This window comes from Tenrec ecaudatus, chromosome 4 (assembly GCF_050624435.1).
Source record: "Tenrec ecaudatus isolate mTenEca1 chromosome 4, mTenEca1.hap1, whole genome shotgun sequence".
NCBI classification, from domain to species: Eukaryota; Metazoa; Chordata; class Mammalia; order Afrosoricida; family Tenrecidae; genus Tenrec; species Tenrec ecaudatus.
Genome location: NC_134533.1, coordinates 3,424,380 through 3,440,519, shown reverse-complemented (window position 1 = coordinate 3,440,519; position 16,140 = coordinate 3,424,380). Strand labels below are relative to the sequence as shown.

General features: G+C 58.2%; 1 protein-coding gene across 1 annotated transcript; it reads right to left on the bottom strand.

Moving 5' to 3' along the window:
• Positions 1–2,514: 2,514 nt before the first annotated feature.
• On the bottom strand, positions 2,515–16,140 carry DHCR7 (7-dehydrocholesterol reductase). The gene is made up of 9 exons (XM_075545227.1): positions 16,023–16,140; positions 14,751–14,844; positions 13,586–13,689; positions 12,582–12,804; positions 8,269–8,359; positions 7,329–7,542; positions 5,283–5,487; positions 4,366–4,497; positions 2,515–3,690 (listed from the first exon to the last, which is right to left on the bottom strand). The coding sequence occupies exons 3-9, from the start codon at positions 13,681–13,683 to the stop codon at positions 3,226–3,228; spliced, it is 1,428 nt and encodes a 475-aa protein (XP_075401342.1). The 5' UTR covers positions 13,684–13,689; positions 14,751–14,844; positions 16,023–16,140; the 3' UTR covers positions 2,515–3,225.

The following is a 16,140-nucleotide window of genomic DNA, read 5'->3' as shown; positions in this document are numbered from 1 at the left end:
GACCACTGGCCCTGAGCCAGGGATCAAACCTCTACTCTGTGAAGCACCAGCATGCGGTCGTTTGTCAGGGACCTCAGTAAACTCACAGGCCTGGACTTGAAGCTCATAGACCCTGCCGCCTGCATCCCAGTGGCAGAGGGGCTGTGTGCTCTCCAGTCACTGACTCAGTGGCCCCGTGACAGAGCAGGACTGCCCCTGCGCCAGTTCTCCAGGGGTACTGGCCAGGTATCTCCCACGCAACCGCTGTGCCACCTCCCCTCCCTGCCAGGCCCGGAAGAGATGGGACCGGTCCTTACAAATGGCCCCTCACTCTTATCCCTACGAGGAGCCCTGGGGCACAGTGGCTTAGCACTTGGCCACCAAGGTAGCTAACTAACTACAGGGTTCAGGATGAGGCTGTCTGCTCCCGTAAAGATGCTCATCCCCAGAAACTCTGTAGGGTCGCTATGAGTCAGAGGCAACTTGGCAGCAGTGGGTTTGGGGTATCACCATTATTGGGTGCCCTGGTGGTGCTGCGGAATAAGCACTGCACCCCCATCCTGGAGTTTGGTGGTTCTAACCCGCAGGTTGCTCCCTCGGGGAGAGATGATACTGTCTGCTCTCAGAGATGGTCTCAGGAACCCTTCAGAGGGCAGCTGGGTGTCAGAATCTGCTCGATCATGGGGTGGGGGTGGGTATTGTCAGTGTCGGGTGCTTGGTGGCTCAGTAGTTACACACTTGGCTCGAACCCACCAGCTGCTTCTAAGGAGACAGACAGGGCAGCTGGTTCCTCCTGGAGTGGCAGCCTCCCCAGGCTGTCATCCTCATGGGGCTGGGTGAGGTGCGCAGAGAGCAGTTCTGCAGGTCGCCGTCCAGTGCGTAGTGAGGACTTCTGGGCCGATGGTGTCCACGTCCTCCTTCCCCATGTTTCCCGTCTCTGGATTCATCATTGGTTCTCCAGAAGTACCTTGCTCAGGCCCCAGGGGGCAGCCAACAGGGTGGCAGGGAGTGGAGGTAGGGGCAGGTCGCACAGCTGTGGCCTCTCTGACTGTCCCCTGGCTTTGGCACACCTTGACCCTGTTGGGATGGACTGCTCAGTCTTTAAAAACACCCCCTCCAGGTCCTCGGCCATTGTGCTCCGTCCTTACCTCTGTGGACTATAGCCCCTGGATCCAGGGCTGTCACTTACTGAGCACTCAGGAGCCCTGTAACGGGCGGCATGTGCTACCTTGCATGTGAAGGTGGGCTCCCAGGAGCCCCTCTGCCCTGGCCTGGGCAACAGAGCCAGGCTTCACCTGTGGTGGTCAGGAGAGGGGCAGGTATGCCTGCTGGATGGCGGGATGGAGCCGGGCAGGCTTGTGAGCACCATGTATGAGATGTCACTGCCACCCAGCTCTGAGAAGCTGGGAAAACCATTTCAGCTGGCTGGAACCCCAGTCTTCCTGGCCAGCCCGTCTCAGGAAGCCAAGCCACCAAGAAGACAAGGCAACTGCCCAAGGCCACCTAGGTGCTAGACAGCCAAGCCAAAACTCAGGGGCAGGAGTCCTCCACACCCAAGGTCCTCGACCACCCTGGCATCTAGCCTGTTGGCATCATCAGTTCCAGCCAGGGCACCCCGTGTGTCAGCAAGCAGAACTGTCTACGGGAGTGCTGGGCTGTGGTCTTTATAGAAATAGGTGACCAGGCCTTTCTTCCTCGGTACATGGGCTCAGGTCAAGCACAGACTAAATCCAATGTGCGCAAGTCTTTGAAGGACAGGAAGGGTCTGGTGTGCCTGGTACTGTCCACACTGGTCCCCAGTCCACTGAATTATAGCCACTTGGGTGGCTTGTGACCATACAGGCGTCTGGGACCCCTCCCTGCGGGACAGTAAGCTCTAAGGCTGGCCTAGGTGGGGATCTTGGCACAGGTACACTGCCTTTGCCCATGCAAGATGAGCCTGGCAACACAGGCTCTGGCATAACTCAGTCAAGACTGGTGCGTATGCCACATCAGACGTCACAGTCTCAAACCCCAGCGGGGTCACTCACTCTTGGTGGGCAGATGTCAGTGGTGCTTCCAGACCAAGAGACTAGGAAGAAAGGCCTGGTGACCTCCTGCTGAACAAAGGGCAGTGAGCACCCCATGATTCACAGCAGAACACCAGACTCACTCTGGACAGTTGGGAGGAGCTAGTCACATGTGCAGGTAAGGGAAACCCCCATGAATTGGACCCAACCGAGTGTTCTGGCGACCACGCAGGTGCTACAGGGCTGGACACTCAGCTCTCCTGTACCTCTCTCACGGCCAGAGTCCACGTTGACCACGGTCACCCTACATGACAGAGTAGAACCACCCTGGTGGATTTCCAAGGTTGTCAACCTTTCCTAAGGGGAGCAGAGAGCCTCATCTGCATCCTGCAGAGCAGCTGGAGGGCTTGAACTGCTGACCTCGAAGTTAGCAGCACAACCCATAACCCACCAAGCCCAGGGCTCCTCTCTGTTATGCCTGAGACTGGTACCCCTGCTCCATCCCTTCCAAAGGTGAAGCCACATGGTCACTTCAAAGAGAGAGTGTAATGTAAAGAGCGCTTACAAGCCACAGGACCGTCCCTTGGCAGAAGTCCCTCATCTGAGGGATAGCACCTGGGGAGGGAAGCTTGGCCCCAGGGGTTCAGGAGACGGCATGGTGGGGGCCCAGGGCAGGGGGCTGGCAGGGGTCACCCCTTCCGAGTGAAGGTGCCCACTGGACCATGGGCAGAGTTGGAGGCCACAGTGAGGGGTCTCCAGCTCAGAAGGGTGTGTGCACTCAGGACAGGGCACCACCAGGGACCCCATACCACCACCACCACCACCACCCCAGAAAGGTACTCAAGGGGAAGCAAAACAGCCTCGGGGAAGCAGGCCGGCCCATCCTTTGACGTCCCCTGCTTGTGGTCTAAGCCTATGCTCACTGAGAAGGCCAGGGCTACAGGGCCCTGCTCTTAAGTGCCAACAGCGGGTTTGGTGACCCCCTCTGGGGGGCGCCCACCTTCTCTGCCACTCCTGCTTTACCCAGCAGGAGGGATACAGTGCTGACACCCAGGAACAGAGGGCTCCCTGTCATGAGTCAGAGTTTGTCTGGACTGGGTGGCTCCTGGGTCTCCAGCTCTGAGAGGGCACACTGTCACCAAGTGGTGTCACCAAGGGATGACCCTTTCCTGCAGGTGAGGAGGCTGATGGTGACAACCTCGGAGTGCAGGAAAGATCCCCGGCAGCCTCACGGCACCTAGAAGACACCGGGCAGCAGGCGGTGGGGCACGGCGGCGGTGTAGCGCTCCCAGTCGCGGCCGTACTTGTGCGCGCAGCGGTGCTCGTCGCGGAGGCAGCGGTGGATGAGCAGCACGGCCATGTAGATGACGTAGAAGTAGGGCAGCAGGTGGCCGCCGCCGCACGCCAGGCAGTAGGCCAGGCTGCCCATCAGGTCGCCCGTGTAGTTGAAGTGGCGGGCCATGCCCCAGAAGCCGGACACGAGCAGCTTGCTGTGGTGCCTGTGCCCGTCGGCCGACGTGTAGGAGCACTCGATGCTCCGCGGCTTCCGGCCCCAGATCAGGCAGCGGCCATCCGTGCGGCGGAACAGGTCCTTCTGGTGGTTGGCCATCCTGAAGATGTAGTACCCCAGCAGGCCCAGGAACAGGACGGCCACAGCGTGGGGCGTGGCCAGCTCGACCGGGTGGTAGACCAGGTACAGGCCCTACAGGCGACAAGGAACGGGTCACATGCTGCCTGTGGGCACAGGTTCAAGGCCTGCCATGGAGGCCATACCTATGGATGAAGGAGGCCTGCCCCAGGGCATTGCTAATGGGGTGACATGAGCAAACAGCCAAGGGCCCCCCCAAAGTCTATGGGAAGCCAAAATGGTAATACTCCCCACCAAGCCACTTTGAACACAGGTGCGTGAGGCCGACCTCGGGGAGGTCACCACGGTGAAACAAGGATGGTGCTCTCTGGGCACCCAAGTCATCCTGGTGCTCTGGAATCGGCGCGGAACCTCCTGAGCACCCGGGGAAGGTGGGGAACCTGGAGAGCAGAGCTGAACCAGGACCCAGATGGGGTGGGGAGGGGGACCCATGGGGGATCTGCAGGGTACATGTGATCTGAGCTTCCATCTGAGAAAGACGGGCCCACCGAGGCATGCAGTAAAGCCAGGACCCCTGAGGGACAGCGGCAGGTGCCAGCACCTCCCAGCAGAAGGGCGGGGGCAGTGCCCGGGTGAACTGACCCGATGGCACAGAGTGGGCTTGGTCACTGAACTGCTTGCGAGCCGAAGCTGCTGTGGGTTCATTGTCTGTGCTCGACAACAAGACTGACTCACAGGGACGCCACCAAATGGTGTGCACACGCACTCGGGCCGGCCCACGCGCCTCACCTGCAGCGTGTACAGGTACGGCAGCCAGACGCAGTCTCCCCAGCCCAGGTACCACCCGAAGTGATCGTGGCAGATGTCCATGGTCTTCAGGTACCAAGTTTCGTTCCAGAAGAAGTCCAGCACATAGATGGCCTACAAAACCGGGCAGCTATCGGCTACCGTCTCCCCTCAGGGAATGGGGCTTCAACCCCAAAGGGCCAGGAGGGGCCCACAGCTGGTGATAGCAAGCAGGGTCCCCACAGTGACTACAGAAGGGGCTGACATGCATGTGAGGTCAGAGCGGGGGTTCCCGATAGCTGGTTGGGGAGGTAGCTCACCCGGCCTTTCTTCCTAGTCTCAGCCTAGATGTTCCCCTGGTACCTGCCCAGCCGCACACACTCCTCCATGGACAGACGGGGGTTGGCTGCACATGAGGCCCCCCGGCTGGGACTCAATCCCAGGTCTCCAGTGCAGGAGAGACTTGGATGGCCCTGGCATCAAGCTCTCGCCCCACCTGGCCCCAGGTTCTGGAACTTTCTCTGCTCCAAAGCCAGGGTATTCCTGTTGCTCAGAGTTGCCAACCTTCCTGCTACTGGGATTGTCACCTGCTATGTCTCCACCTGGAAGCACCTGCCTCACTCAGAACCTGTCAGGTATATGCTCCACAAGACACCTGGGAACAGTATCTGTGTTCTTGTAACCATCTCCCAGACACGTATCTGGGTGTGGAGGGGGAGGAACTCTCTAGAAAAACGAGAAGTTCAAGCCCAGCAGGGTGCTCAGGGGCCAGGCCAACCCTTGGAATCCCCATCCCCCATAGCAGTTCTCTGGTGGACATGGTGCCACCGAGTCACCATTGACCCCGTGGCAACAGGCAGGTCATTGGCGAACCTCCAGCCTCTGAGCCCTGGCTAGCCCCTGTCAGGACGCGCCAGTACCTGCAGGACGTTCACCAGGACCATAGAGTTGGTTACTCGGCCATGCAGTTCCTGCTGCTTAGCGGCAAAGGACAGGTTGATGAGGGTCCAGGCCACGATCCCAGGCCGTCCGTTGAAGAACAGCTTGAAGTCAAACCATTTGCCGATGCGGGGATTGAACTCGATACCCATCATGTAGTTGTAAAAGAAATTGCCTGAGAATTTGCTTCAAACACACAGAACACAGAAGGACACATTGAGTGCATTGGCCTCGGGTGCCTGCCAGCTAAAGCCACGAGTGAACGGGTGCAGGGGCGTCGGCTCCAGAAGCCCATGGGGAGAAGGAAAGACCGCCCCGTCCCGTGCCAGCCTCGGACCACTCCAATGCCAGAGCCACAGTCACGGCCACCAGCCGGCCATCTTTCCCAGCTCTACCTGAACCTGCCTATGGAAGGCTCACCTCCCGGCCCTATAACAGCCTGTGTGCCCCGCTACTTAGACGGCTCTCGGTGGCCAATCGCTCGGAGAACAGGTGGCAGCGCACGTCCTCGGAAGTGGAAGCCTCTCCCTTCCTCCTGGTCTGTCTTGTCCACAAGCTCTGCTTGCTGAAGCCTGTCCACCCTGGGGACCCTGCCGGTGTTTGGAATACTGGGGGCGCAGCTTCCAGGGTCCCAGCCACAGGCAGGGTAGCACTCACACCTGAGTGATGGAGGAGGAGATGGGATGTGGTCAAGGAAGACGGAAGGCGGGGACCGCGGGGCAGGCCAAGCTGGCGGCCCAGATGGCAGACGGGAGGTGGGTCTGGTGAAGGCAAAGATCATCCTGAATGTTCCTTAGAAGGAAAGCTGAGGCTTGGAATCCGTCACAGGAAAGAACCATGGAGCCCGAGAAAGGACACGCGGTGGGGTAGAGTAGAGGGCCAGTGAAAGTGAAGAAAAGCCTCAACAACATGCACGGACACAGCCAACACAACCACCACAGGATGGACCAACACAACCACCACAGGATGGACCAACACAACCACCACCAAGGGCCTGGCCAGGACAGGGACGAGACAACAGGCCAGCCTCAGGCAGTGTTGACCTCCATGGTGTGTGAGGGCCACTGTCAGCCTGAACCAGTGTGACAGCAAACAGCCGCCATGAGGACGCCCCACAGCCAGCTTGTGTCTGCAGCAGGGGTTCAGGGCAGCCAGGAGAGGGGCGACTGGGAGGGCCATGGGAGCAAAGGCCTGGCTGCAGAAGAGCAGCCGTCACTGTGGCGGCCAGCATCTGTCTGTCCACGTTCCCTGCTATGTGACAGGTCTCAGCCGCCTTCATCTCCATGTCCACTTGCTCTTAGATGGAGTGTTCACCTTTGAATCAAAGGTTCTCTCCAAGAATCTTCACCAAGGGGAAGGGGCTGTAGAGCAGATATGCGAATTCTCCAGGATCCGCTCTCCGGAGTCACACAAACCGGGTGACCAGGGCCCCGCCACCTGAAACTATTGTCCCAAGAAGAACCCCTAACCAGAAACCACCACGACCCAGCAGCCTCCATTCGCACCACACAGTCACTCTGCTGAACTCAAAAGTCTGTCTTCCATGGGTGCTGCGTTCCTTCGAATGCTAACTACGTGGGAATCCCGGCCGGTAAGCACTGGGACTGCTACCCACAAAGTCACTGGTTCGAACTCTGCAGCCGCTCCTCGGGAGAAAGAGGAGGCTGTCTGCTCCCAGAAAGACTCACCACCTTGGAAACCTGATTGGAGGGGGCTAGAAGTCAGAAGAGACCAGTCCCTGGAGAATAACATCCTGCTTGGTAAAGTAGAGGAGCAGCAAGAACAGGAAGACCCTGGACAAGATGGACGGACACAGTGGCTGCAACCCTGGGCTCAAACGCAAAGAACAATGGTGTGGACGGTGCAGGGCCGGTGCCGACCGGACGGCCCCGGGAGCCTGCAGATGGACTCTTGACTGTCGTCCCGCAGCTGGAGGTCTGTCTGGAAGGGGACTCCAGCCTCAGACGCCAAGAAAGGCAGAGGCTGCAACGGCAGCCATCGGCCGGCAGAGTCCCAGGACTACATACCAGTCCTTGGCACTGGTGGGGAACAGGTAGGCCTTGATCATGACGAAGGTGGACACGGCATAGCCCAGGATATTGGCACACCACAGCAGCGGGATCCAGTGGTCAAAGATGATGGTGGGCGAGAACCAGGACAGCAGGTAGGCGTTGGTGGCCCAGAGGAGGTGGGTGACCAGCCAGGCCTGCAGGCCGTTGATCTGGTACTTGTTGACAAACCCTGTGGAGAGAGGATGCCAATATCATCTAGGTCACCCACCTGTCTGAGCTCATGGTGCAATGGCTGCCCTCACTAGGTGGCAGTGACAGTCAGCACTTGATTGCCAACCAGGAGCTGGCAGTTCAGACCTGCCTGGTGGCACTGAGAAGGAGGCCTGGAAATCAGGTCCAGCCAAGGAGACCCGACAGGGTGGGGGGAAGGGCATCAGTGCGGGGAAGGGCATGAGTAGGGTACACTCCATGGCAGCGGGCTTGGTTTTGTAGGGGCGGGGGGGGGGGTGTCTTGAGGGCAGGCTGATGGGCCAGGAAATCAACAGCCACTGGCAATTGGTTAGGGTTGTCGAGGCCCAGGTGGGCAGACGTAGGGCAAGTGCTCCCCTCTGAGCAGCTGGGCTCCCTGCAACTCCAGGAGGACCCAGCCTGACCTTGGACAGGAGCCCCCAGAGACAGAAGGGGGAGGAATTCCAGCCAGCCCCCCCAGTGCCCTGCAGGGAGCTCCTGAGGGGTGGGAAGGACATGTGCTGCCCCACTGTCCCCAGAACAGCACCCCACCACGGGGCTGAGTGGGTGCCCCTTCCTTCTCTCAGGGACAAAGCCATCTTCAGCCTGGTACCTGGGACGGCCCCACTCCTGCCATGTTATGAGCACCTTTGGCATGAGCAGGGCTCGAGGAGATGCCAGGACCGGGCACACAGATGCAGGGACCTAGTGGCCAGGCTGCGCGTACCTGCAGGGGTCACTGCGCCCTCCTGAACTCCACCAGCGTAGCCCGGCAGGAACTTATGGCAGAAGTCGGGAAGCAGCGAGTACAAGACCACCTGAAAGACAGACAGGTGGAGCAAATGACACAGGGCCCAGGCTCAGCCCAGGTGCTGGGCCTCTCCGGGTGCAGGAAAAAAGGCCAATGCCAGAGGCACCGCTGGGGTTGTTCTCGTGGTTGCTGCTGACTCTTGGGGACGCCACGTATACAGGACCAGGACAGGTGAGCAGTACACAGTGCTGTTCTGGGCCACAGAAACACATCGCCAGGCCTTTCTTCCTGGTCCCCCTCAGTCTGTAAGCTCTGCTGTCACCTGCTCAGCAGCACCACAGATGGGCAAGTGTTGGCTGTGCCTGGGAGCACTGGCCAGCAATCGAACGCAGGCCTCACATGTGAATGACCAGAGCTGGTGCTTATTACATGAGGAGAGTTTACATTTCCGTGAGTTGGGCCTGCAGGCTCTCCTCCCCTCCTGAAAGGGATCCCTGAAGGGGAGGGAGTCATGCTTAACTGAACACCAAGCCCCCCCCCCCCCTGACCCATCCCACCTGACTCCCTTGCTCCATTTTTGTTGCCCAGTCTGTTGCGATATTATTCACAGCTGACCTGACCCATTCACCACACGCCTGACCCATTCCAAGTGCAGGCAGGTGACATCACACAGTGGGTGCCATTTTCCTCACCCCTTATTTCAAAAAAAAGCCCCTTACCTGTCACCAGGCCCCTCCCACCCAACCCCCCTCAGCACCTGGTACTCCTTCTCAGTGGTGTCCTGGAGCCTTTCCTGTCTGACAGGGGTTAGGGGACCGGTCCCAGCTTTGCCCACACTGCCCGCACATGCCCCTGCTCTGTGAGCCACCTGCACCAACCGCCCTCTGGTGAGATGCTCCAACCCAGGATCCACCTTACAGCTGCTGGCAGACACACACTGCTCTCCCAGGGTGGCACCTCACAAGGTGACATGCAAGTGGGGTGGCATTCATGTGGGGTGACAAAGAAATAGAAAAGATCATTTAAAAAAATAGAAAAAGATCAGCGGGGACTCTGAAACCTGCCCTGAACCGCACAGTAGCTGAGGCACCTGGGAGAAAGGATGAAGTCAACGAGCGGAACAGCACATCCCCGAGGGCAGCTGGAGAAGACCAAGTCAAATATTATAATAAAATCTGCAGAGACCGAGAATCAGGAAACCTAAAAGGACGAGCGGCACTCAGAACGTTGTAAACGGGAAGAACTCGAGAAAAACTCAAGTCTTGACTTGCAGGATTGAAGGAGTCCGTGAGCAAAACATCGAACGATGCAGGCAGCATCAAAAGACGATGGAAAGGGCTCAGTCACCGCAGGAAGAACAACTAGCTGACATTCAACCACTGCAAGAACTGCCGGTGCTGCAGGAGACGTCCACGCTGCACTGAAAGTATCAGCCACAAACAAGGCTCCGGGAAGGCATGAAGAGCGACTGAACCGCGTGCACCAGCCGATGGAGCCCTGGAAGCCCTCACTCTGCTCTGCCAGGAAAATGGGAAGACGCGACTTGGCCGCCTGACGGGAAGTGGTGCACATCTGCTCCCATTCTAAAGAAAGGAGACCGGCAGCAGCTCACACCATACGACCAGTAAGTCGACATGGACTGCAAGCACATCCTGCTGAAGATCGTCCAACAGAGGTTGCAGTGATACATTGACAGGGAGCCACCAGAGGCCAGTCCAGACTCAGAAGAGGACGTGGAACAAGGGATACTTGTCACTGCTGGTATCAGATGGATCTTGGCTGAAAGCAGAGAGACCCAGGAAGATGTCTAGTTGTGCTTTGTTGGCTGTGCCAAATGCCCCACTATGCGGCTCCTAAGAAACCATGGGTGGCCTTGAGCAGAATGGGAATTCCAGGACGCTTCACTGTGCTCCGGTGAAACCTGGAAATGCCCCAGAGGCAGCTGTGCAAACAGAACGGGTGGTTCTCAGCCTGTGGGTCGCGACCCCTTTGGGGGGGCCAAACAACCCTTTCACAGGGATCGCCCGATTCACAGCAGTAGCAAAATGACAGCGATGAAGTAGCAATGAAAATAATTCTATGGTTGGGGGGGTCACACGAGGAACTGTATGAAAGGGTCACGGCTTTCAGGAGGTTGAGAACCACTTCCCTGGTTTAAAATCAGGAAAGGTGTGTGTCAGGTTGTCTCCTCTCACCACACTTGCTCCATCTGTATGCTGAGCAAATCCTCAGAGAAGCTGGTTTATATGAAGAGTGTGACATCAGGATTAGAGGCAGGCTTGTTAACAAGCTCCAAAATGCAGAAGACAGAAGCTCACTTCCTGAGAGTGAGGAGGACTTGCAGCACCTGCTGATGAAGATCCAGGATCGCAGCCTTCAGTGTGGAGGATGACTCAACATCAGGAAGACCGAACTCCTCACCCCTGGACCCACAGGTCACATCTCACTTGGATCCACAACCAATGCTTGTGGAAGCCAGCAAAAGATCAAAGGGCACACTGCAGTGGGTAGATCTGTTTGCACACGACCTCTTTAAAGTGTTGAAAAAATGAGACTATTAAGTCAGGGACTGAGATGGGCCTGACCCAAGCCGTCGTATGTCCAATCACTTCCTGTGCACAGAGAAGTTGGACACTGAGTAAAGAGAACTAAAGAAGTCATGTAGTCGAACGATGGTGCTGACAGCGAAGGTGGACAAAATCCACAGACTTCCCAAAGAGCAAACAGCTCTCTTGGAAGGAGTAGGGTCAGATGGTCCTGAGAGGCAAGGAGGGCGAGACCTCATCTCACCTCCTGTGGGCGTGTCCTCAGGAGAGAGCAGGAGGACAACGTGATAGGTGAAGAAGAGGGGCAGAGAAAGATAGGAAGGCCCTCCGGGAGCGACACTGACACGGTGGCTGCGACAATGGGCTCACGCACAGCCATGACGACGGTGGCGCAGGACCAGGTGGCATTGCGTCCTGTGGTACATTGGGTCGCCACGGGTTGGCACCGACTCGATAGCCCCTAACAACAGTGGCTTTATCAAGCACGGTGTCCTTCTCTGGGGACCGGCCTCCTGACAACACGCCCACAGTGCGTGAGGCCAACTCTCCCCGTCTTCTCTTCTGGGGCGCATCATGGCCGCGCTTCTTCCAGGGCAGGGCTGGTGACTTTCCAGTGTCCGTGAGCACTCGGTGCACTGCCCAGCACTGCCATTCCGACACATCTGTTCTTCCACCTGGTCCAGCTTTGGGCCAGCATGCAGAGGACATGACCGGAGACACCCTCCCCGTTCCTGGGCCTCTTTGACTGGGCCTGTGAGCAGCCCTGCAAGGTGCCACCGTGGGCTTCTCCCCACCCAGAGTGCAGCGCGTCAAACACACCTGGACACGAGTGGTCCAGAGGACGAAGGGACCCTGCAAACCTGAGCCTTCGGGACCCAGAGGGCAGGAGAACTAGATGGTGCCCGGCCCCCACCACCAGTGGCTCTGACAGGGCTCACCTTTGAAAATCCTGGATCGTGTGGCAGAGAAATGTGGGACAAAACTCAAATTCATAAACATAAAAACCAGGCTCCCTGGTCAGGCAGCGCCACGGTGGCCCTGCCAGGTACGTGTTAGACCGCTAATCACCGGTTGCTGGTTCAAACCCACAGGTCACCCTCAGGAGGCAGATGAAGCTATGCTCCCATAAAGACCTGAGAAGCTGGGAAGCTCTCGGGCAGAGTTGGACTGGACTCCGCGGCAGGGGGATCTGTTTGGGTTTGGGTGGGTCACAGGAGAGACTGGGAGAACCGCCAGGGCTGACCCAGGGTCCTTGGCCACCCTTCGGGCCTGGAGCTAAACTCACACCCCTCCCCCACCCATAGAGCAATGTTCAGCTAAAGAACAGACAGGCCCAGATGGCAAACAAAGATACAAGCAGGCGCACACCACTTTGAATCGACAACCATTTGCGGTCCAAAGGGCATCATGTGGCCTGTGCCAGAGTACTGAGAGAAGCCAGGGGGGCGAGAAACGGGAAGCCCGGGGAGTGGCGTCACGGCAGGGATGGCCATGAAAGGGAGGGACCATGCCGTCTTCGGCTAAGTGGGAAACTCACGGAGGCCCAGGCTGTCAGCAGGCACCCAATTCACAGTCAAAGGTTAAAGGGAAAACAAACGCACAGCCGGGGTCTCCTGGGAGATGCCAAGCTAGGAAACCCCATGGGGCCATTCTCCCCATCACACGGCTGCACCCACTCCAAGACACCCCCCTGCAACCCCAGCATAAGGACCCACCACTCCCCTGGGGAGGCCGAGGGCTCACCTGGAACGTGACCCACGTGGCATAGAGCAGGGCCGCTTCCTTCGTCACCGAAGGAGTCTTGGCCCAGATGTCGGCCAGCCGAGCGCGGCCGGTGACGAGGTCCAGCACGGGGGTGGTCAGCGAGCAGCTGTACTGGTCGCAGGCCATGATGAAGAAGTATACAATGAAGGGGGCAAAGAGCAGCAGGAAGAGCACGCTGGCCAAGGAAAACCAGTCCACCTCCCTGCAAGACAGCATGGGGGGGGGGGCTCGCTTGCAGTCAGCCTTCGTGCCCCCCTCCCCACCCGCCCACGAAGCCACCGTGTGTGCTTGTTCGTGACCCTGCAGGACGCAGACAGAAAAGGTGGCACGTCTGAGTGCTTTCTAGGAAGCACTGGCCGGATGTGCAGACGCCGCTGGAACCTCCAGGGTGGACAAACCAGTGAGCAGCAGACACACAGAAACCTGAGCTAACGGGGCGAAGCAAGGCATGCCCACTCCGGGGGAACAAAGCAACACAAGTCTCAGTGGGAAAGCCTATCAGGTGACAGTCTTTAGCCCAGAGAAAGGCCAGGGCCCATCCTGAGCACCAAGTTCCCCCCACACGTCCTATGTCCCAACAAGAACCAGGACACCAATATCCAGGTGTGGTGTTGGGAAGGACTCCAAGTAGTTCAAATATACTGGTTTGCTTGGGGGGTGGGGGGACAGTGTGAGCTAGACCCACGCCCCACTTGTCTTCCAAAGGCTGCTTTTCAGACTCGGGTTACCAAGTCTTTCTTCCAAGGGAGGCACAGGCAGCGCTTTACTGTCTGAGCTGCCCGGGGCTCCGCTCTGCTTTCAGCTCCAGAACTTTCCTCCAGGCTCCCTGTTTAAAGGGGAAAACTGCTCCTCTTTTGTTAGGCTAGGCTTGGCAAAAAGGTCTTTTAAAAAATGGAATGACCCTTAAGATCCCAAGAGCTGGGCACTGCGCACCTGGGCACTTGAGTGACCATGTCACTGGGAAGAGGGGCCGAGGTTCTTACCAAGCACGACCCCACTGTCCTTGAGAGTCGTCGCTGCCATTGGCAACACTGCCCGGGCCCCTGCTCTTGGGAACGCTCGGCTGGGGTCTTGCCGCCATTGGGCCCTGAGGGAAGAAAAGGTGCCATGCTCAGAGGGGTCCCAGGATGAGCAGACCCGACCCGTCACACCCCTCTGGTCCAGCTGCTACCGCGCACCCGACTTCCATCATGACCCTGAGGTAGTGGCTCAGTCCTGGCAGCTGGCCTCCCTCTCATCCTCCGCTGTGCCCTCCCATGTGCTGTTCCCCACACCAACTCCCTGTCCACGGGACAATTCCGACTCGGGAGTAGAGCTGTCCTGGAGGATGTCTGAGGGTTCAAATCCCCCTGGTACCATGTAGCCACATCTTCCTCCCACAGAACGGCTGGTGGGCTCAAACCGCCTACTTTTGAGTCAGCGGTGGGGTGCTCAGCTGACAACCTGAGCTCAGGGCTCCTTGCTGCAGGCCCACAAGGGCTTGAGGCAGGCTGACCCCACCACCCTGAGTTCCTGGCCCCTGCTCCCTGCTGCTCTGGGGGCTCTTACCAGGGTCCTCCCTCACCCCTGACCGGCCCATCAGAAGTGACAGGTGCCCAGCTCCTGGCCAATGTACCCAAGCTACTGTGTCTGCTGGGTGAGTCTGCACACTGTCTGGAATGGTTTACCTGTGTCAGAGCTTATTTCCCAAGCCCCACTAGAGTATAAACTCAGGGGCAGAAACCATCCTATTCATCTCCCTAGGAGCCCTGGTGGTGGAATGGTCACTCCTTGGGCTGCTAACCACAAGGTTATCAGTTTGAAACCACCAGCTGCTCCACAGGAGAAAGATGAGGCTTTCTGCTCTCATTAAGAGTTACAGTCTCCGAAACCCACTGGGACAGTTCTAGCTTCTCCTATAGGACCGCTGTGTGTCAGAATTGACTTGATGGCAGTGAGTTTGTTTGTTTGTTTTGGGGGGGAGCATATTAGTTACAGTCTCAGAAACCCACAAGGGCAGCCCTACACCATCCTACAAGATTGCTATGAGTTGTAATCGAGTCGATGGCAGTGAGTGTTTGAGTACTGACCTGCCTGCCACATTAAAAACAAATATTCAATGAACAAGCACGCCAGCAGAAAGAGAGAAGATGGAATTCCCTCGCATACCTAACTCTGCTCCAGATTATTCTTCTTGCTGGAAAATGTCTGGGTTTCTCCCTTGACAGTTTTCCACTCCAGGTTCCAACTCCCTCGGGATTTACTATATAACAGATGAATGAAACACAAGACAAAACCATGATCACTAGTGGATGAGACAATAAATACAGGTAGCTTCACCATGACAATGTAACCACAATGCTGACTCCAGGACCCCAGGCAGGACATGAATAGGGATGAGAAGCTAGAAGCAGGCAGGCTAACACAAAGGGCCACACAGCGCAGAAGGACAAGCCTTTGAGAGGACTGTTGTTTGCATCAACAGCTCCTTGTGGATGTTTCTGGCTTTGTTTTCAGGTGAGCTGGAATTGTCTTTAGTGCCAAGGAATCAGTTCTGACTTGGGTGGAGGTGTCATGAGATGAGTTACTGGGGGGGGCAGGGGGGGGCACGGGGGTACCTGGTGCCCAACAGCAGGCCGTTGGAGTCTGGGGAACCCACAGGCCCAGTCCTGCCCCTGTCCTGCAGGGTCACTAAGAGTCGGCATCCGGTGGGCAGCATGGAGTTTGGTTTTTGTGGCTCATGGGCCTTGGTGCCTCAGCCCAAGGGGTAAAGGGGGAGGATCCCCTCTCTCTGCCTTTTGTTGGAAACCCACTTAACGCAATACCTACCCTGAAAAACGCAGGCTTTTGGAAAAGCTGTACATTTTATAGGAGAGAAATAAGACACCCAATGTTTTACAGGCTCGTTAGCTTTGGAAAGGGGGTGGGGGAGCTCAGCCTGCATCTCTCACCTACACCCCACGGTGGCTTAAACCCTCCCCCTTCCGCCTACCCCGGCCGGGCCCTCAGAAGAAGACAAAGCCAGCCTGCCCTGGGCGGGCATCCGGGGTTTGGACCAGCTGGCCCCACGAAGCGTCCGGGGAAGCGGGGCCGCCACGGCCGCAGACAATGGTCGTCCATCCCTCGGGCCCTGGTCACTGGAGCGCTGGCTTCTCTCACCAGGCCACATGCCCCCAGCTTCCCTGAGCACACCCCTCTCCCACACCTGAGCACCAAGCCGCCACCCGAGCAGGGCTTCCTCTCACCTGGCGCACAAGCCCCCTGCTCACCTGACCGCGCGGCCCCTCCCCACCTACACGAACCCCACCCCCCGCTCCCACCTGCGCGTTCTCGCGCCTGTAACCCCTCCCCACCTTTCTTCACCCTCGCACCCCCTCCCCATGTGCGTGCTTGCGCCCCTCTCCACCCGCGCGCCAGTGCGCACCGCGCGCCCAGTCTCACCTGCACGCTCGGAATCCCGACCTCCGGCAACCAGACCCACTCTGCCACCTCCTGGACCACGCAACCGGCCGCCACGCCCCCAAGGCTGACGTGTGTGCCGCGCGGCCAATCAGAGTCG

Excerpts from the sequence above, each read along its gene's own strand:
- DHCR7 (XM_075545227.1), bottom strand. The coding sequence starts at position 13,683 with ATGGCGGCAAGACCCCAGCCGAGCGTTCCCAAGAGCAGGGGCCCGGGC. Across the intron at positions 5,488-7,328 it reads CCCACCAGTGCCAAGGACTG|CAAATTCTCAGGCAATTTCT; the intron begins GTATGTAGTCCT and ends GTGTGTTTGAAG. Across the intron at positions 4,498-5,282 it reads TCCTGGTGAACGTCCTGCAG|GCCATCTATGTGCTGGACTT; the intron begins GTACTGGCGCGT and ends CCGGTTTTGTAG.